The 21,142-nt window shown below is 37.1% G+C and overlaps 1 protein-coding gene across 3 annotated transcripts; it reads left to right on the plus strand.

Moving 5' to 3' along the window:
• Positions 1–1,202: 1,202 nt before the first annotated feature.
• On the plus strand, positions 1,203–20,638 carry SH3BP2 (SH3-domain binding protein 2). Of its 3 annotated transcripts, XM_010000258.1 has the most exons (14): positions 4,232–4,345; positions 9,248–9,383; positions 10,432–10,534; positions 12,922–13,039; positions 13,623–13,693; positions 14,087–14,175; positions 16,085–16,150; positions 16,705–16,861; positions 16,952–17,293; positions 18,216–18,324; positions 18,675–18,730; positions 19,547–19,628; positions 19,876–19,935; positions 20,388–20,638. In XM_010000258.1, exons 1-14 carry the CDS (start codon positions 4,232–4,234, stop codon positions 20,523–20,525), a joined length of 1,641 nt encoding a protein of 546 aa, XP_009998560.1. In that variant the 3' UTR covers positions 20,526–20,638. The 3 variants fall into 3 exon arrangements, with proteins under 3 accessions (XP_009998561.1, XP_009998560.1, XP_009998559.1); XM_010000259.1 differs by lacking the exon at positions 4,232–4,345 and adding an exon at positions 1,203–1,274 and having other exon boundaries at positions 9,244–9,383; positions 16,705–17,293; XM_010000257.1 differs by having other exon boundaries at positions 16,705–17,293.
• The last annotated feature ends 504 nt before the right edge of the window (positions 20,639–21,142 follow it).

The raw sequence follows: 21,142 nt of genomic DNA on the forward strand, positions 1-21,142 counted from the left end.
ACCTCTTGCCAATGTCCAATCTGAACTTCCCTGTTAGTACTAATGCTCAGTTATGTGATTTTTAAACTATGGTTTAGCTTCAATTATTCTACAAGCATTGATGAAAGATAACAGTTAATAATAGCTACATTTACAGGCTTTTGCTTTTTTACAATGACCTTGTATATAGGTAACAAAATTAACAAAGAACCTGTCCATCTGGTTTGAATAGTAAATGAAAATGGAGGTCTTGCCTTGGTAATATGTCTGTGAATTTATTGTGAGGAAACATAAGGAGCAAAAATGTTTAAGAACTTGCCTTCTATTTTAAGTTTTACTGATATCAGCTGTTACTGGTATGGTCTGACTGGCATAGACTTGACACCCAGTTAACTCGCTGGGTGAATGCTTCTCTACAGATTTGAAGGGCCTTTTGCTTCAGTAGAAATCCTCTAAACTTGAAAAGCTACTCCTAATAAAATTGCCAACATATAAAGTTATGCTAGGATAGCAGTACTGATTTTATTTCAATTTTTATTTACATCAGTATGAAGTCGTAGGTTATTTTTCAAGACTAGCTTATGTAAGAGAATCTGTTTAATGATACTGTTCTTCTGTTGAGAGTTAGCAAAAGGTTCTTCTCTTCCAGCTGCACGGCCTGATTTGTTATTTACAAAATGTGTGTATACTGCAAATACTTTGTGGCTGTACTCGGGTCTTCAGATGTTTGAGCAATATATGACACTAACCATATAGCTAAAAAAGTCAGTTTATCGTCCTCTAGGACTTGTACCTCGTGTTTTGGTGAAACAACCAAGAAAAGTTACAGCTGATGTGCTCTTTCTCTGAAGTTTGACTTATTTTGTGAAGACCAGTGCTGGCTGGCTTTTTTTAAGTTCTGAGCAAACAATATATCCATAGATGTTCAGAGCAGTGGGATATAAATAGAAACTTTGAAGCTCTTTGACCTGAAATGCTTCTCAGTTTTAGATTGAATATATGTTACCAAGGCGCCAGCTAATTTTTTTAATATATAAGTAAATACATTATTAAGTCTTCTTCAGCTCTTTCTGAGGAAGCTGAAAGAAGAAATGATTATTGAAGTTGAAAGAATAGGAATTTCTTTGGCATTGAAAGAGGATTTTTGGAAGTTTCAGGCCTCATTTCTCTTTTGTTGCTGATTTTTTTTTTTTTTTTTTAAATTTTAAATATTCTGCAGGTCACCCAGCAGAGCTGATTCTGGTGTATGGTTACATTTTCACAGGACTGGCTTACCTAGCAGATGAAGGATTCAGGTGAGTAATTTACACTTGCTCTGTTACAATCTGCTGTTGTGGAGTATACAATGGACAGACATATCCTCTCTCAGCATAGTGGATGTGCTTCCACTGTGGTCTAGAAACATGGGACTAAGCTAGTTTAGTAGAGTTAATAAAATAATAAACCTCAAAATCTACTCCTGATTCAAGCTCATTAAAGCCAGTAAAAATTAAACAGAATGTGTCTTATTTAATGTCTCACTATACTGTAGGCTTTTATGGAAATATATAATGTATTAACTCCTATGTTATTCTGAGTGGAACTTGACTGCTCAGCTGACTGCTTGCTGTAGCTGAAGGGAAGTTTTTTTACTTTAACTTTTTTTTTTCTTCTTTTTCTGCTTAGTTAATTTTTCTGTCTGGCCAGTTGCTGTGCTCTTCTTGCACTGCTTTTATTTACAGTCCATTCTTGTGGTTTCCTGTAAATTGGTCTGCAAGAGGAAGCTCTCTTGCTGCTGAGACAACTCAACTCCTCAGCTAAACTAGAGAATTTATGCTTGCAAGGACAGTGTAGTGCTAGATGTATAGCTCATTGCTCTTCCTTTCCATTAGCTAAAGATAAATAGGACTGGTTTTGTCTGAGAGCAAGAGCTGGTCCTAACAGTGGTGGAGGTAATAGGCCAACTTCTTCAGACAGTGGCCCTGCTGGCGTTAAATCCAAATGTTGGTTTCTGATGTTTTTTTTCTTTTTATTAAGGCTGAGTAAAATCTCATGTTAAAGAAATGAAGTAATTTCTTTTGAGTGAAATTCTCCATAAGCTAGCTTGGTGCAAGGCTTCTTCTCACCACTGATTTTGTGGGACAAATGAAGGTTAGTGGTTTGAAAATCATATACTAGAGTTCTTTGCAAGACTTAATTTTGTGAAGAATGATTAATATTCTTTCACTTCCTTGACAGTCACACTAATCAAATCCATGAGGGTTTCATGTCTATTCAGCTTCTTTATTTCCAATTTTTAAACACAACCATTCTGATTAATGTTCAATTTAGAAAGTTAAGCTAAATTTTCATTCGTCCAAAACTGTGAGGCATCTAGATTTTTGTTGCTGTTGTTTCTCAATGGAACACCAGCTTGTGTGTGTGCATTTTTGCGATGGCTTCTGTTCTGGCTCTTTGACCATCTTTACAGTGTTGGAAATCACCAGAAAACTCAAAAGGGGATCTTGGAACTTAAAATGAAAAATACTGTATTTCTGAGTACCTAAGTGAAGATTGGGAGACGACAGTATCAGAAAAGTTAGAGTGGAAAAGTAGTGCTTCAGGAACGTGTGTTGGATAAACAAGATGTAATTAAAATGTGACTGTTGAGGCCAAAGGGCATGATACTGTAGTTGTGGAGTTTAGAAGGGAAAACCAAGATTTTGGTAGTTTCAAAGCAGAAAAGAGGAACTGATTTTAACTTTTTTTCCAGTGTTACATATACTGAAATTATGTCATTCTGATCACAGCTTTTTTTTGCTGAGGTAGAGATAAAGGTTGCAGGGATGGTAAGACAGACTTAGAAGAGTATGTTTAGATAAAAGAGAACTGGGGGAGGAAAGATTGCTTAAAGCATTGCATCTTAATGCTTAAAGTCTAAATTGGTAGCTGATATTGTAGCAGATAAGTGAATTTAATTCACAAACTGCTGAGATGTAGTCCTTTTTACATCTTACCTGTAATCTATTAATTAAACCATTGAGACAACTGGGTATTGATTCCTATTCCATTCTTATTAAATAGGGATTTTGTGTTGCTATGCTGATTCTTTTAGCAACAACAGGTGGGTGATGTATGGTTTGCTTCCATTTCATATATAGCCTGGCTATGGAAGGACTGCAAATGGGTGCCCTGTAGTGAAGACTGAGAATTGCATTCCTAGCTGATACAGCCATAGCCAATATCTGAAATGGTTTTCTTCTGTGCCTGGACTGTCAGGTAGTTTACAAAAATAAAAGATGCTATGTAGAAACTTCTTCCTTCTGTTTTGGAGTACAGATTCATGTCCATTTCCCCAAAAATGTGTGAAGTAAGCTTTACTTGCCGTATTCATATGTGTAGGTTTTGTCCATCATTCTGAAACTTGCTAGGTGTTTTTTTTGTCTTACTTGAACTTTTTAGCCTGGGGTGTTGCTTAATTCCTGACAGTCAGTGAAACACTTGAATCCTTTTAAGAGCTTTGTATGAAAGTAAGTGTAAACCCGTGGCATTTATTCATCATCAGTTGGTGATACTTGTCCTGTAGAATTTTTGCCCTTGCTTTGTGAACCTCTTGGATTGAATTTTTTTTTGTGTGTTTTGTGGTTAGCACAGCATCAAACCTACAGGCAAGATTTCATCTAGAGCATGTATATGCTGTATAGTCTTTCAAAATGGCTATTTTTAATTTCTTGGGTTGAAGAGGAAAGGACAAGCTCCAGCTACAGGACAGAAAAAAAAAATAATAAAAAAAATTAAATACTTATCATAGTTCTGTGGTTGCAGGGCCAGTACCTGAAGCACAGGCTCTTCAGAAGCACAGGCAGCATTTCTGAGCTGTGTCTCTGCTACTGAGAGAGCTTGAGTATGCTGTAAGAAAAGGAATACCTTCTTCCCAAGGGAAAGGAGTTGATTGAAAGATGAGTCGGAAGCTAGAGAGCACTGGAAAATCCCTTTTGCTTTCTGACTTGTCATCTGGCAGAGGTTTGAGGTATGCAGGGTTTCATTTATAACCTCCCTGGGAAGTCAGGAAATCTGACAAAGCTAGTGCTGCCCACTAACACTGGGGGAAACAAAGTAGAAGAGGAAACAAGTCATAGCTTAGGCGTCACTTTTGGCCACAGCGTGGTGCAGATGCACAAGCAGTTGGGGCAGGGTTTCTTTTCCTTTTGTGTGTGGAGTGCACAGCAGCTATTGCAGGCACTTTCAGCCTTACAAGACACAAAACTGGGAGAAGTGCAGAGATGTTCTTGCCATGCCTGAGAGGGGCCATACATTATTGATGGCTTTGTCATCACAAAGGAAAAAATCCCTCTGTGAAACTGCCAGCAGAAAAGCTATGTGTCGATCAGGCGTGGTGACCAGGTTGGTGCATGTTTGTGGCTTGTATTTCTGTCATCTTTTCTCTTTTAGATAGAGAGCAGACTAAAACTAAGAGTAGAATTTTTGTATCTGAGGTAAAATACTTTTAACTCATGCAGGAAATTCAAGGGTAAAGAATTGAAGGGGGAAGAGATGAGATGAGTGTTGTTTGAAAATGTTTGTCAGAAAAGCAAAGCAAGTTGAAGCAAGTTAAACTGAAAACTTAAAACAATGTTTTTCCATCGGGCTTAGTTCCCTGTTCCCTTTGTCCTGTAAGATTTATTTGACCTTACAGTGTTTGTACTGTGCTGTTAATCCTTTTGAGAGACTATTGTGAAAGGGGCTGTTAGAAGTACTAAGAAATGGAATGTGTAACCAAAAAGTAGGAGAGATACGGAAGAGTATTTCAGAAATACTGGAGAACGTTTAATAAACGGAAAAGAAACCTGAAAATTTTTCAGAAAGCAGCTTTAACAACAGATGGTAGATGTTTAGATGTTTGGAGAACTAGCCTTTTTTCAAAATTGCTGAGAATACATCGGGGAAGCTTCTATTTTACAGTTTTGCTGTATGTAATGCTGCCCTATTTTTGCTCAAGCCTTTTGTAAAGACTGAAACTTCAGTCTCCCTCTGGATTATATGAAGAATGCAGTCATTTCTGTAAGTTACATGTTACAAATGTAATGTTATATGTGAGTTATATCTTCAGAAGGAAACTAGCATCTTACTTTGCTACATTATGCTTTCAAAATAGAATGTAAAGACTAGATGTTATGACATGTTACAGAGTTTAAAAAATGCTCAGATAAATTAGCATAGAGATACTTGCTACAAATTCAGATCAGATTTAATTTTTGTACTGCAACTTTGGAGGCTGTTTTTTATTTGTTCTCAGCATGACCATACTGGGCTCTAGAACAGACCATAAATATTATTCTATCAAGTGACAATTTCTGATACAACTTTTGGCAGCGGTAGTGTCAGAGAATGGGAGTAATGTGCACCCATATACTGCAAGATGTGGAGATGATCACATCTGCCATATGTTCTGCTGAAGTTAAGCAAGAACTGAGGATTCAGGGCTCTTCCAGGATGCAATCCTTAGTTGAATCAGCTTGTAGTTGCTTTAATTGGGTGAATGTCAATAGCTTTTAAGGCCAAAAGGGGTATGTGTTCTTCTGTAATGTAATCCAGATTTTTAATGTGGCAGAATTTTATTTTTATTCATGGAGTAAAACCATATTGTAGATTCTAAGACTAGAAAAAAATCTCTCAGAGCATCCATTTTTCCTTCTTCTCACCCGTACAATAAAGATCCTGCAGTTACATTGTTTTGACAGCTTTCTCCCAGCAGCTTGATGCAAGACAGCATCTAATGTCATTCCAGGATTGCTTTGTACTCTCAAGAAGAAAATCTGCTTGGGACTAGATTCAGAGTACTTAAATGGATTCTAGAAGTCTAACTCAAACATCTAAATTCAGAATACCAAAGTCCTCTCTATGCATCTGCAATCTGTCTGCAAGTGAAAGTACTCCAGAAGCCTACAGATGTGATGGGGAGTGCTATAAGCCACAGTGAGACCCAGAAAATAGGCCTATCAGGCTTTAAATCTGTTGAAAAGCCCGGTACATTAGCTGGGCTCTTTAGCTCATATAATGTGTACTTGGCTGTGTGGTGTTCAACCATGTCTGCTTTTATTCACTCAGCTGGGATGGGAAAGTTCTGAGGTTTGGTTTCTACTCTCAGGACTGCTTTATAGCAAGTAGTCAGAAGTAAAAAAATATTGTGAATAGAGGAAGCAGAATCTGATGCTCTGCTGTCCTTCCCCCTCAGTTGAATCCTGTAGTCATCACACACTGTAGAACTGGATTTCCCCCCCTCCCCTGCTTGTTCCTCTGCTTCCATGATTTTTTGATTTGTTTTTTTTCTGTCTGCCTGATGCTCAGGCTTTTCAGGTAGAGGAGAAACTGCCCCATCCAGGCACACTTTCGTGAGTAATCTAACTGGTCTACTCCCATGCAGAAGGCCAACATGGCCTAGACAAATATTTGTTTTTTGTATGCTAGGCTGGGATACCCTTGTTCCAGGTGTTTGTCATTGGCATCCTAGAAATCTCAGCTTACTAGTTGTTTTGAATAACCTCTCTCAGATATTTAACTCTGCCTCTTCTGATGTGTTTTCAGCCTAAGTACCTAACACTGAAACAGTTCTATGCTACAGGCTTGTTGCTTGAGTCTTTTTGTGTTCTGTGTTTTGTAGTAAAAGCACGTAAGATTTGAAGACCCATGATAAACTTGAAGCTATTGGGTGGCATTGAGACTAATGTTAGATCAAAAAAGGGAGATCAGAGTATATTTGTTTGAATAAAAAGATTCTATTTTTACTTTATCATTTTTTCTGAATGTAACTAGAAGCAGACTAAAAACTAACTTGTGATTAAGTTATTTCAGTGTTAGAACCTTGATGTGCCCGTTCTTAAAAGAGGAATTTAGCCCAAGACTTGCTTTTGCATTTGTCATTTCAAGGAAATCACTCTTAGCAATACTGCAGGTGGTTTGGTGTCAGCAGCCAGCTGGTTAACTCTCATCATTTTCCTCACTTTGAGTTTTTTCTGCATGATGTGAAGAAATAATTTGAAGGGTTCTTTCTTTTTTTTTTTTTCTGCGGGGGAGATGGGGCATGTAACTTGTTACTATTTTAATTTTTAAAAGCTTAAAATATCTCTGCGTAGGCATTTATTGGACCTGTGAACACATTGCTGTTGCTAGAAATTTCATTGTAGGGAAGAGAATCATAGAATCATTAAGGTTGGAAGGGACTGTAAAGATCAAGTTCCAACCCCCCTGCCATGAGCGGGAACCCCTGCCACTAGATCAGGTTGCACAAAACCTCGTCCAACCTGGCCTTAAAAACCTCCAGGGATGGGGCATCAATAACCTCCCTGGGCAACCCATTCCAGTTCCTCACCACCCTTATAGGGAAGAATTTCTTCCTAATATTTATCCTAAATCGCCCCTCTTCAGTTTAAAACCATTACCCCTTGTCCTGTCACTATCTTCTCTGATGAAAAGCCCCTCCCCAGCTTTCCTGTAGGACCCTTTCAGGTACTGGAAGGTGCTATAAGGTCTCCCTGGAGCCTTCTCATCTCCAGGCTGAACATCTTGGTCGCCCTTCTCTGGACCCTCTCTAACAGGTCTATATCTTTCCTGTGCTGAGGGCTCCAGAACTGTACACAATATTCCAGGTGGAGTCTGACCACATCAGAGTAGAAGGGCAGAACCACCTCCCTGGCCCTGCTGGCCACTCTTCTTTTGATGCAGCCCAGGATGCAGTTGCTCTCTGGGCCCCAGTGCTCACTGGAGAAGGAAGGAACAGCTCAGTTTGCAAAGATCTCAATCAAAAAGAACAGGGAGGAAATGGCAGAGGAAAGGATATAGCTGAGTACAACAAAAGGAACTTACCTTTTGGTGCACAGGAATGTCCTGAATGAAAACTGGGAAGTGCCTGCTGTGAAAACCTTTCTAGGGCCTCGGATCTTATATCCTTTGCTTGTGCCTGATGCATAACACTGGGAACTAAAAATGAATATTTGTGATTAAGTTTTTGAGGCTACCTAGACAATTTAACTGATCTTAAACTCTCTTCACAGAAATTGTTAGTGATTTCCACCCCTCCTGACGTGCATCAGCAGCAAAGGGCAAGCAGTTAGATGTAAAACCTAAGCTAATCCACTGAAAGATTAATTGACTTGAATTTCTGCTTTCCTAACATATACAATGGATGTGTACTCTACTGTTTGCAATTAATCCCTCAACAAAACTGTATTGCTTGCTGGTTTTCAGTGTGGGTACTTCAAGTTGCCACTTAGTCTGGGGAGACCAGTGCTTGGGTAGGTATGTTGTGCTGTAGGCTCTTGGATTTCTCTGCTGAGCTGCACTATTGACTTCCACTACTGTCCTTTCTGAGAGAAGGAGAAGGAAACAGGATCCATTAGATTTCAGTCTTATACTAAAAACATTACAGTTTGAAACAGTCATTCCTTTATCAGAAACTAATTAACTGGAACTTCATTAGTTTGCCTCTTACCAGCAAAGGTCTCTAGCCCTACACCTGTGGACAACAGACCATTCTAGGTCAAACTTCCTGTGCAGTTCATGCATGACACTTTTCCCCTATTACGCAGTAGGATTTTTAGCCTAGTTCTGTTACCACTTGAAGAGAGAAGGGTCTCATAGTGATGCATGAGACAGAAGAAACTACTACTAAAAACTAATTTTATTGGTAACTTGTTTAAGGTGATAGCAGGAAGAGTGATAATTGCAAAGGTGGTTGCTGGACCATGGCATTAATAATTAATATATAAATGTAACGACAGTCTGCAGCACACATGATATCCAGTCTGAAATTATATATTCATGCTTTCATTCAGAATAAAACATGTAAATATAAGGGTTAAATAGTATTGGATACTGCAGTTACTAAAATATAACTCTTGGTTTCCTCATTATACAGACAATTATGTTGTATATACATGTGTGGCATAGAACCTGGGGGAAGAAACTGATTTTCTTTATAGTTACCTTCCTGGTTAAATCTCATGGTGTTATCTGAGACATTTAAAAAATATTAATACTTGGATAATATTTACTAAGCGCTCTTCCACTGTTTCAACAGCTGTCAAATCATTTTTGAGAGCAGTATAAAAATAAATTGGGACTTTCTGCACCATGTTTTTTTGTACATTACAAACTTCCTGGAATAAATGACCACCCGTCTGTGCTACATACTTGACTACTGAACTGTGTTAGTTTTTTGGAAAACTTGTTTAAGGGAACGAGCTTTGTTGCTCAGTACTCACTTCCTAAACTAAGTTTTAAACTGTTTTTAATTATTCTAAATTGCAGAAAGATGGCCTCACAGGAGCAGGTCTGGCCAGTCCCAATGAAGGCAATTGGAGCACAAAACCTTTTGACAATGCCTGGAGGAGTGACAAAGTCAGGGTATCTTCATAAAAAAGGAGGCACTCAGCTGCAGATCTTGAAGTGTAAGTTGGATGAGTAATTAACTAAATTAAATGTTTTAAATGCTTGCCTTTGGGGCCATTAACACATTTCATGTTAGCAGACTGTTTAATGAAGCTTTGTCTGTAAAAGATCACAATTTTACTGGAATATGTGTATGAAAGACCCATATTTAAAGAATTTCCTCTAATTATTTTGGAACTGTAAATCTTAGATGATAAATGTTGTGCCTGATTTACTTTAAATCCCTTGTCTGGTCCTTCACAAGTAAGATTTTAAAGGCAAGCAGATTCTTGGGTTATGTATCAATTTCAAATGTTCTTTTCTAAAACAAATTGAGTACTCGGCTTTTTTCCCAGTTTGTTATAAAATAGCCCCATCTCCTCCTGCTCTTGTGAAATGGAGATTTTTCTCTACTGCCAACATTAGCTTGTACATAAAAGAATTGCTTCTGGAATCAGAATCTGTTTATGTAGAGAAAATTTAAGATTTTAGGCTTATTTTATGCTATTCATTTGCTATCCCTATTCATAACTAAGCTATACTTAAATAGTTAAGAACAAAGATTACTGCCTTTGATACAGGAAGGAATGTTGGCCCCTTTAACAAAATATCCTTTTATAGGCAGCTTTATGTACTTGAGGTGAAAGAAGAGAGGGAGATATTGTCATGGTTTGGGGATGGACATAAATATGTATTTGTAGTCTGTGGTTACCCTTCTGTTTCGTTTTTGGTTGCTTGCTCAAGTTACCTTATTCTTCTAGTAAAGGAGCAGTAGTTGGAGGTTGGACCTGCAGTGTCTTGAGCTTTCTAAATTTTTTTTCTTTTTTAAATTACCAGATCAGCTGCCCCTCAAATGAGGGAAGCAAATACTACCCTTAGTCCTGAGACTCTGAATGGAGAGCTTTACCATGTAGCTGGTGATAACAAACTGTCATTTAACTAGTTTGTGCTCTTTTAGAATGATTAATAAGATTACTAAAATCTTAATTATACTCAAGTTAAGAAGTTCTAGGTAATGCACTGCCTTTGGATTTGTATTTTGCTCACTTTTTTTCTTTATCTTTTCAGGGCCATTGAGATTTGTAATTATCCATGAGGGGTGTATTTACTATTTTAAGACCAGCACATCTGCATCTCCACAGGGTGCATTTTCTTTGAATGGTTACAACAGGTGAGTTCCAAAGAACTTCTTGAACACCCAGGTCTTTTTATTTAATGCAGGGGACTATGATTTTAATTTCCAACTAAGTTAAACTCAACTACATCAGTTGTTTGGGTTATCCACTGGTCTCGGATTCCAAGAGATGTATTCCTTTCAAATTGTATATATGATGTTTCCTGTGCTTTGCAAGGTGTAGCCATCATATTTTGTAATTTAGCCAGTAAAGCTGTTTAAATTGCTATGGGCTTACTCTTGTTACTGATTTAATGCAGGCTTTGAACATGCAGATACATATGAAATCTTTCAGACAAATCATCTTTGTTCTTTAATGATGTTGATAATCATCACAAAAATAGAAAGGAATATTTATGGAGTTACTGATTCAGTAACAATAGTGTCAAAACTGAATCAACTACAGGAGTGATGAGAGAGTGCATGTGCAAAATGTCTGACTTGTTTCACTACATGTTACAAATCATAATATTTGCTTCTTAAGTTGGAAGCAGAAATATGTGGATTTCAAGGTAACCAGTACGATCATATTCTGAGTACAGCAATGTACGGAGCCTAAGAGAAGTCACACAACTTCAGGAAATTGCTGTTGCAATTGATGCTAAGAAAGGACTAATGAGAGAGAGGATGCAGAGGAGCATCACATTACTGGTCCCAGTCACTTTAGTTTTATTGTATTTGTAAACAAGTGTGTAATTCTTGTGCTGCATAATGTTGTCAGACTTTTAGAATAAGGAAATGGCTTTTATTAGAATGTGAGAGCTTTCTAACTCGCCACTACAATGGCATATTTTATGGTAATGCAATTGTAAACATTGTGGCTAATTAAAAATTCAAGATTAATTTGTATAGGAAACCTATACTGTAACTTGGTGATTACACTAGTTTCTATAATCACATTAGTATTAAAATACCATGGAATTTGTAAATAGTAGGGGACTGTCTCTCTGCTTTTACATGCCTACATGGTAGCAGCCCCATAGAGACCTTGGTTGGAGCTGGGACCAGGTGTTGGTTAGTATTACAGACATAAGCATTCTTGAAAAATAATTTGAAATGGAGGAATTTGTTAGACTGGGTAGTTGCATAAAGTTGTATGAAAGTAAGTTGTTCTGAGGCTTTCCTGGACTTGGATTTTACAGTTTTCATGCAATAGCATTTGTGTTAAGAGTGAACTGGAGATGAGAAAGTGCTGAGTTTGCTAGTGACTCAAAACATATAGTAATGGCTATAGCTGGTGTCCCTCCCAGCTGTACCATGGGTGTTTCCCACATTAACATCCTTATTACCCTTACACTAGTGGAATAATTTACAGTTCCTTTTGTGGCTTCATTTTGGGCTGGGTAGATGCAGAAAACTGCAACCTCCAGCTTAAAAGTAGGATTCTGATTCTAAAAAAGATGCAGTCTCTAATTCTGAAGTAATTTTGCAGTTGACACAGTTTTTCATGGCAGCTTCAAGGTGTTGATTAGATGTTTTTCAAAACAACGTTATCTTGATTAGGTACCTAATCAACAGTCAGATGTCTATGAGAATCTTTTTTCTGTATTTACAAACCACCTTCCCTAAATATTAAGGACATATGAAAGCTCTGTATTATTTGAGGAAATTGGTGAGTTTTAAAAATTTAAGAACAAGAAAAAAAGCCATAATAGTGATTGTAAAAGCTTTAATCATTTTTTATGGCTTATGCTGAATAAATCTTAGAAATATTAGTTTTAGATTACCCATAGTCTTCAGTCCACAGATTTCAGTCTTCTTATTTGTTCCAAAGCCTGATAGTGAGCATTTACAATCAAACTTTTGCTTGTGCAAGGAGTTTTCTCATTTGACACTCCTCTGGGGAAAAAAGAAAAAGAAACAAACTTCTCTAATGCAATTTGTGAAAGAGGTTGAGTTATGCTTAGTTTAATATAATATAAAAAGCACAAGAAAATTGTTTATAAGGGAAAAGTAGACAAATTAAGATAACTTTTAATATTAGTCCTCTCTTCTTTCCATGGAAAATCTGTGTTTTGATTTCCCTTCTGTGCTATTCTGAGATAAGGATCACAGGCACCTTAAATACCTCTTAGCATGATGTGAGGCTTGTGAATTCATGCAATTCATTAGAACTATTGAACAGATCCATTTTTAAGTCTAGCTAGTGGTTTAACTCCTGCTCTTTCTCCTGTCAGCCGTCTTGCATTGTCCTTTCTACCACTTTCATGGAGAAGTATTACAAATGCACATACAGGGATTTTTCTGGCCTTTTCCTGGGCTAGGGGGTTATTTTTCCCAGGCAAAACTGGCTGGTAAAGTTGCTTTCTGACAGAGCTTTGGCTTGAACAGAATAATCAACTTTATAGATTAAGGTTTTATGTGTTGGTTGTTTTGTTTGTCAGGGTTATGCGGGCAGCTGAGGAGACAACATCAAGCAATGTGTTTCCTTTCAAGTTAGTTCACATTAGCAAGAAGCACAGGACATGGTTTTTTTCAGCTTCTTCTGAAGATGAAAGAAAGGTAACTTTCTTCTTTTGCAATATAACTTTTCTTGAAGCAGAAAGCAAATCTTGGACTTCCCTAAAATCTAAATGAACTGGATGTGCAGCTGTCACTGAAATTTGTATACTTACTTCTTTGGGCTCCTCTGAAAATCATGCCTGAAGTTTTAACTAATAAGTTAGTGCTAGTTGAAGTTGTAATTTAGGGAATGGCTATGAGTGCCATACTAGATGGTCTGGTTTTCTCCATATTTCTCATTTGATTTTAGCCAAGGAACAAATATTTGTATGTTAAACCATTGATAAGGTATGAAAACTTCAATGAAACCTCTCGCTCACAAGCATACTTGGAACCTGTATCTGGCTTTTGAAATAACAACTTGAAATTCACAAACTGGAAGTTAATATTTTAATATGTTCTTACAGCATTTTAGATAGAACATTTGACTGATAAATCTTCTGTAGAAAGTAATGGATAAATACTATTTCAGTGTAGGTTCCTTGCACAGTTACTCTGTTCCTACAGAGGAGAGATCTTGTGCATCTTTGTTTAAAGATGTAAAGATAGATGTGTTAAATGTTCTATTTTCATTCTTTATTAGAATTGGATGCTATCCTTGAGGAGGGAAATTGATCACTACCATGAGAAGAAGGAAACTATAACAGAATTCAGGTATAAACCCTTAATCTTTATTTGCTTTTTTTATCCTTTTTGCACTCTTGCTCTTGACAGTGGTGTTTTAGGCTCTTCGCACCTGCAGGTGATTTTCTGTTAAATAAAAACAGATGCAGTAAGACTCAAGAATGAAAGGCCTTCCTAATGTATAGTTTAAAGGATACATGACAAAAATTAGTATTACTACTAAGAGAACTTTGAATGTTAACTTTGTGTGAAAAACAACAACAACCACCCTTAAAGACAACAGCAACATATCTGGCTGTTAATTAGGAAGTAGGACTAGATTGCTTCTGCTGTTCTGGCATCCCTTTCCTGCTAACAGACATGTTTACTGTCCCAAGATCCATAGCACAGTGATGCAGAAGATACTTGTGTTTTCTTTTGCAGTGACTCTGGTTCTGATGCAGACAGTTTCTATGGCTCAGTAGAACGTCCCATTGATATAAAGTATTCTCATCATTCAGCAGATAATGAAGGTGACAAATTTAGACACTGATAAATAAGATTTATTTGCTTATGTATTTCTTCTGGATTCTGCAGAAACTATTCTCATAGCTTAAGCAAATGGATCAAATTTGCAGCTATAAATTCTTTTATTTACAATGTGTGTAGTTGTTATAGTTTTAAATCAGGAATAGATATTCTGTGCCATAATCCATCAGTAAAAATAAATAGAACTAAAGAAATTCAGATCTTTCAAGGAGGTGTATTTTAAATTTTTATTAGGACTGCATATTGGAGAGTCTGTACATCTAGCAAGAAGATAGAACTTTTGAGTATGCCCTTAGGTCATAGTGTAGAAATACAAAGTGATTTTTATTATGATAATTTAATATTATTGTCAGTAATTGAATATAATTTTAATAATAGGATATTAGTCACTTAAATGTATGTTCTGTAAACATGCGGAGATGATGCAAGAAAACATGGTGGAGCTAATTACCTCCTAGCTAGACTGTGAAATTAAATCATCTGTCCTTCAACACAGGCAGTCACCTACACTGAGATGCTGTTCCATGTGTTGTAGTCTGTTTAGTATGAAATGGAATTGATCATCCTTCAGTTCAGAAAGATCTTATAATAACTATATGAAATGCATAGGATAACACTCTTCAATTACTTTCAAACTGAGTAGCATTTTGAAAGTAAGGCTCTGAAAATGTCATTCTTGGCATAGCCTTTTTTATTCAAAGTTTGTCGGTTAGTTGCTGTAGTTGTTTCACAATAAACAGTTCAGGCTGTGCTTATATTTGATTAGAAGTGAGGACGTCGTAGAAAGAATGTCAGGTGTTCACAGCCTAGTTCAGCAACTGGATTCCTAGTCGAGAAATGTGTTAATAAAATCAACATGAAAGCTTCACCTCAAGGTTCAACACAGTTCCTTCACTAGGCTGTTTCCCATCTGCACTTTTGAGATTTCTAAAGGGCAGGGTTGACTGGAGCAAGTACTCTCCTTTCCTAACAGGAAGTTCCTGACTATTTTTCCAGATTCGGACAAAAAAGGCAGGAGTGAGTCTTTTTAGGAAATCCGGTTCAGTTGTTGCAAACCAGAGGAAAACAGACTCATCAGCATTTCATGTAGGACTGTAGTTTAATACTTCTGTGTTTGTGGGAGGCAAAGGTTATATGCAATACAAAGAAGGCCTAGAAGGAGTTTAAATTAGGAAAAGTAGAAGAGCCAACTGATTTTTATCTGATTTTGTTTTTTTTCATGCATTTCTCTGGTGAAATACTGTGTATTGCCCTTGAAGCTTCTGTCATAGTCAATGATGAGAAATTACTGCCTAGAAGTAACATCTTTTCCATGTCTTGATTCTTTTGACTTACAGGTGAAGGCAACATTGAAACCATCTAAGCCATTTGTTGTGGTGTGGGTTTTTTTTTTTTGTTGCCAGAGAAACTGCAAAACAATTGCAAGAGAAGTTGCAAAAGAATTTGGTTTTGTGGATCACTGGGCTTGCTCAGAGTTCCATGTTACAAAACCATGAGTGTGTTGTGTTAGGGCTGGGTTTGGGGGAATTTTTTTTTTCTTGAAATCATTTTACTAATGTATCCATGTCTCTGCAACTGATGTGAATTTTTCTCAGGAAGACTATAGCACTAGAAAGTGTCACCAGAAAATAAATTCTAACTGGAAAGATTAAATGTGCTGTGTAGCTGATCTCCTGCTTGCATGTGGCCTTCTTAACTGACATGAAAATGTAAGGGAAAGCCTATTCTGAATAGTAGAGAAGTGCACCAACATTTTATTTGTCTTTTACATCTTAAAAAACCAAAACAAAACAGAAAAATATTTTTTTATTAAAAGGCAATAAGTACTCAATACTTTTTCTTGGTTCCTGGAGTATTTATCAGAGTCTGATACATTGATTTTTTTATCTGCAGATTATGACCAGGAGGAAGAGGAGGAGTCTTACTTGCAGCCAGATACTCCTGACATAATGAAAGATGGTATGTGATTCTTTCAATCCCTTCACAAAAGGAAGGCCCCATGAAAGGCCACCAGTGAAGGCAATATAAATGTAGAATGCCAGATCACTGTTTTGGCTTGGTTGTATCTTAAGAATTGCATGTATGATGCAATAAATGAAGTAATGCACAAATATTTAATCTTTAGAGGTGTTCAGGGTCAAAAGTTCCAATTAACTGCCAGGACAATTTACAGGAAATGTTACATGCCTTTAAGGGCAAGTTTTCTTCAAGGCCTCCTGCCCTGGAAGGATCTGTATCTGGTCATGAGTCTGGAAGGTAGGGGGGTAATGCTTTTAATGAAGTCTCTATTTTTAGCAAAGGGAAAACTTTTCAAAGTCGTCATAAGCCATGCCTGAATAAAAATTGCTGGAATTTACAACTCATAACATTCAGAATTGTGCCAGTAGTTAAGTGCTTATTCAGTGTTTGGGGTACTATGAGACCACATAGAAAATAGATTGGAAAAGGGTCATTTCTTGCCATACTGTACTGCCCCTCAGTATGTAATGGGTTTGGATGTTTTCTTTCCGTAGATATGGTCCTGCCCCCAGCCTACCCGCCTCCACCTGTTCCTCATGTCAGAAAAGCTGCCTACTCAGAATCAAGGGCAAATTCCTTTGCTGGCAAATCCAGTGTGCTAGTGCCACCACCACCTCCTAAAAGAAGCTTACCAAACATCAAACTAGAGGATCTCCTAAACACAAGAGAGCCCCAGCTACAGAGCCGAGCTGAACCAAATGTCAAGAGTCAACCTTCAAGCCGGAGACCAAGTGAACAGCTGCCCCCTGTGCCCCCTCTACCTCTTTTCAAAAAGCCTGTGTGTACCAAAGAATCTTACTCCTTGCCTCCAGAGCTTCTGCCTCCAGCTCAAGTTCTTGCTACTCCAGAAGGATGTGAGAAGCTAAAAACCTTAAATCTTTCACCACGAACTCCTCCCCCACTCCCAAACAATAAACCTAAGCTGTCACAGCTTACTGAAAAACCAGCAGAGCCCAAAGTGCCAAGAGAACATGGTAAACCTGGACTGTTTGTGCCACCAGTGCTCCCAAAGCCGCCTGTGCCAAGCCACCAGCCCCCTATCATCAAACCTAGACCAGAGAAGTCTTCCTGTCCCCAGTTACAGTAAGTATGAAAATACAATGCTCTATTAAATGTTCCTATTGTGTATTAACTTGCTGACACACATTTTTCTCAGATTCTTATTGGCATCTGTTTATCTTCCTTGCACCTTCCCTCTCCTCACACTGTTGTTTTTTTGCCTCTATTTGCTATTTGAAGATTTTGCAATGAGTTTAGTTTCTGAAAAAGTTTAGTGTATCTACTATTTCTTTCTAAGCTTTAAAAAAAATACACCAAAATTTTGTAGTTTGCAGGTCTGTCATAAAGACTTAATCCTTTGATTGCAGTAAGAAGCCTTTATGTCAGAACCTCAATGGACTACAGAAACACTTAAGCTTCTGTGGAGATAAAATGAAACACATTTCCTATACTAAGATCAGATAAGGGATGTGGAGCTAGATATAGTGGCGAATCAGATGAAAATAGTTTTGTCCATTGGACCATTCAGTAGCTCTGAAGGACAAGTAATAAACTCTTTAAAGACAGTACAAAGAAGAGACTGATACACTGGAGTGAGTTCGGTAGAAGGCCATCAAGGTGATTGGGGCTGTAGCATGTGTTGTGTGAGTAGAGGCTGAGAGAACTGGAGTCATTCAACCTTTAGGAAAGCTAGTAAGAGATCACTGCTGTCTACAACTATTTAATGGGTGGGTATGAAGAAGACAGAGTAAGACCTCAGAGGTCTGCAGTGATAGGATAAGAGGCAACAGGCAGAAGTCACAACTGAGGAAAGTACAGATAGATATTAAGGAAGAACTTTTCACCCTGCAGATAGTGAAAAACTAGGACAGGTTGCTGCAGAGAGACTGGAAACTCCATCCTTTAAGATACTCAGAACTTGACTGGACACAGCTTTCTGAGCTATGTGCTGTAGTTGGATCTTCCTGAAGGAGATGTCCTTCAGTTTTTGTTCTGTTTCTGCCAGGAGATCACCACCAGATGGACAGAGTTTCAGAAGTTTCTCTTTTGAAAAACCAGCACTACCCTCCAAGCCAAACCCACCCGATGACGATTCTGATGATGAGTATGAAAAAGTAAGATAAAAAAGATTATTCATTCTCAAATAGTATTTTTCTTGCTTGTGGGAGCCTTAAATTATTATTTCAGAAAAAAATATTTCCAAAACCACAGTGCCATGTGATTCTTTTTGTGTTTTATTTTTGTTTCTTTTGCATTTTTTTTTTTTAAATTTAAGGAATGTCTTGGATAAATTCTGGATTTTTAAATTGATGTAAAGGACAAAGAATCCTAAAGTAAAGATTAAATTGCCACTAATAATTTCATATACTGATGGCTGTAGCTTATTTGCATTTTAAGTTGCTAGCCTTTTGAGTTGTCATTGACTTGCACAGTGGTTTATTTTCTTCATTTTTTTTTTTCCTAGGTTGGCCTGCCTGCTTCAATATTTCTTAATACCTCTGAATCCTTCGAAGTTGAAAGGTAAAGTTGACTTTAAAATAGTTGCTTAGAAGCCCTACAAAAACCTGCTCTAAACAGTAGTCCATATATCATTTTGATAGGTACAGTTTGTGTTTAAAAACACAATAGAAATACGTAAATTCCTTGAACTTTAAGGAATGTCTTGATAAATTCTGGATTTTTAAATTGATGTAAAGGACAAAGAATCCTAAAGTAAAGATTAAATTGCCACTAATAATTTCATATACTGATGGCTGTAGCTTATTTGCATTTTAAGTTGCTAGCCTTTTGAGTTGTCATTGACTTGCACAGTGGTTTATTTTCTTCATTTTTTTTTTTCCTAGGTTGGCCTGCCTGCTTCAATATTTCTTAATACCTCTGAATCCTTCGAAGTTGAAAGGTAAAGTTGACTTTAAAATAGTTGCTTAGAAGCCCTACAAAAACCTGCTCTAAACAGTAGTCCATATATCATTTTGATAGGTACAGTTTGTGTTTAAAAACACAATAGAAATACGTAAATTCCTTTAATATGGAAAAAAACTTTTTAGGGGAGTTAGTTCAGTGCTCTTGTATCAATTGAAAATGCATACTACTTGCAAAGTGATTTCTGCTCCCTCTGGAGAAGGTTGGTCTCCTGGGATGCCAGGTGGGACAGAAAGCCAGATCTGTGCTGTGTTGCTGGCTCAGATGCCAGAGCAGTGAAATTCTTTCAGCTGTGACGTATTATGAACTATTACAACTGAAACAGAGATTTGTAGTAATATTTTTAAGAATCTAGGTATTTTACTTACCTGATTCAGAAAATGCTAATATATGTAATTGTTGTATTATTTTTAGGACATTTAAAGCTAGTAGCCCACGGGGACAACCGCAAAATGGACTTTACTGTATTAGGAATTCATCTACTAAGCCTGGAAAGGTAAATTGCAGTTGCTGAATCTATACTCCCCCCACTGAAAAGATTTTTTATTTAGAGATGCTATCTCTGATAAAGTATTTAACAATTCAGACATGCTGTTTCCTGAAAGCAAGAAAATCACAGACAATCAGAATCGTAACTTCAGTGACTTGATTTTTTTAGGCTGGATTGTAACTAATTCCTTAATAATAAATTGACTTAGACCTTATTAGCATAGACTGAATATGTTGCATTTTTCTTCTTCAAGGTGTTGGTTGTATGGGATGAATCTGCAGAAAAAGTGAGAAACTACAGAATCTTTGAAAAGGTTAGTAGCTGCATTATATGGGCATTTGTATATATGTATGAATTACATATGTATATATGTGTGTGTGATGTGTGCATGTGTACAGGTATATATCGGAACAAACAAGTTTACTTTAACTTCTTCCCATTCTTAAAAGCAAAAATAAGCTGATTTACAAATACCTGGTCTCAGATGAGACTTGAGTACTCAGATCTGGGCTTTTTGGTTGCTCTATTATGTAGAAGACAAACTAGCTGTAAATGTTGACATCTAAGTTTCAGCTCCAGTGAAATCCTAAAGGAAGGAAAATTAAAGTTCTGAGTTTAATTTGGACTTATTTGTGTAACTAGTTTGCAAAGCAGTCGTGTGTTTGAAAGATCATCTTAGTTCTGATTTTTTAAAATATTTTTTTTATAACTACTGAGTTGGAAAAATTACTGCCCATGATTACATATGTTTTTGTTCTGCAACAGGATTCCAAGTTTTACCTGGACTCAGACATCATGTTTTTGAACATGGGAAGCTTGGTGGAATACTATAGCACTCACATCTTACCTAGTCATGACAGCCTGATTCTTCGGTGTCCTTATGGTTACTCTAAACCAAGGTGACATAACTGGTGTAATTCACTGATGCCAAGGACAACTGGATTCCCTACTGCCCTTGAATTGAATGTGGGGTACTGCCACTGTTGGACATTCCATTATTTGCACACAGAAACTGACTCTGTTTCAACCATTTCTTCTCACATGAATTGTATACCGATGCAATTCAATGAACTCTTGGTAAAACCTTACAATCCAGATCAGTGGATTTTGTTTTTTTTCTTTTAAAAAGATCAGAACTTAATTTGCTGTGAAAGCTATCCATGATGCCTACACTTCTTAGAAAGCTGCTGCTATTACTAATCTTTTTGTAATGTGGAAGACGGACATGAACAAAGTGGTCTGAATCCAACCAAAACAGAAGAGGAAACTTCTGAAAGTGTACCTGAATTCATCTGTGGCAGGGAATAGTAACACTCTGACTTAAAGGTATTACTCCTTAAGTCAGCACTGGTGCTCAGCTGAGAATTTTTATATTACTTGTATAGTTGATGTGTAAATAATAAAGACTAATGCACAAATAATTTGGTTTACTATAGGTAAAGATGATCAGGCAATGTGGCTTTTTTTTTAAGCCACCTCATATGTAAACATAACTTCTGACTACAGTTTCTGCAGGAATC

This window comes from Chaetura pelagica, unplaced genomic scaffold (assembly GCF_000747805.2).
Source record: "Chaetura pelagica isolate M959 unplaced genomic scaffold, ChaPel_1.0 scaffold116, whole genome shotgun sequence".
NCBI lineage: Eukaryota > Metazoa > Chordata > Aves > Apodiformes > Apodidae > Chaetura > Chaetura pelagica.

Coding starts and splice junctions, on each gene's coding strand:
- SH3BP2 (XM_010000257.1), top strand. CDS start 4,232: ATGCCTGAGAGGGGCCATACATTATTGATGGCTTTGTCATCACAAAGG. Junction 13,694..14,086: donor GAAACTATAACAGAATTCAG/GTATAAACCCTT, acceptor TTTCTTTTGCAG/TGACTCTGGTTCTGATGCAG. Junction 16,151..16,704: donor TCCTGACATAATGAAAGATG/GTATGTGATTCT, acceptor TTCTTTCCGTAG/ATATGGTCCTGCCCCCAGCC.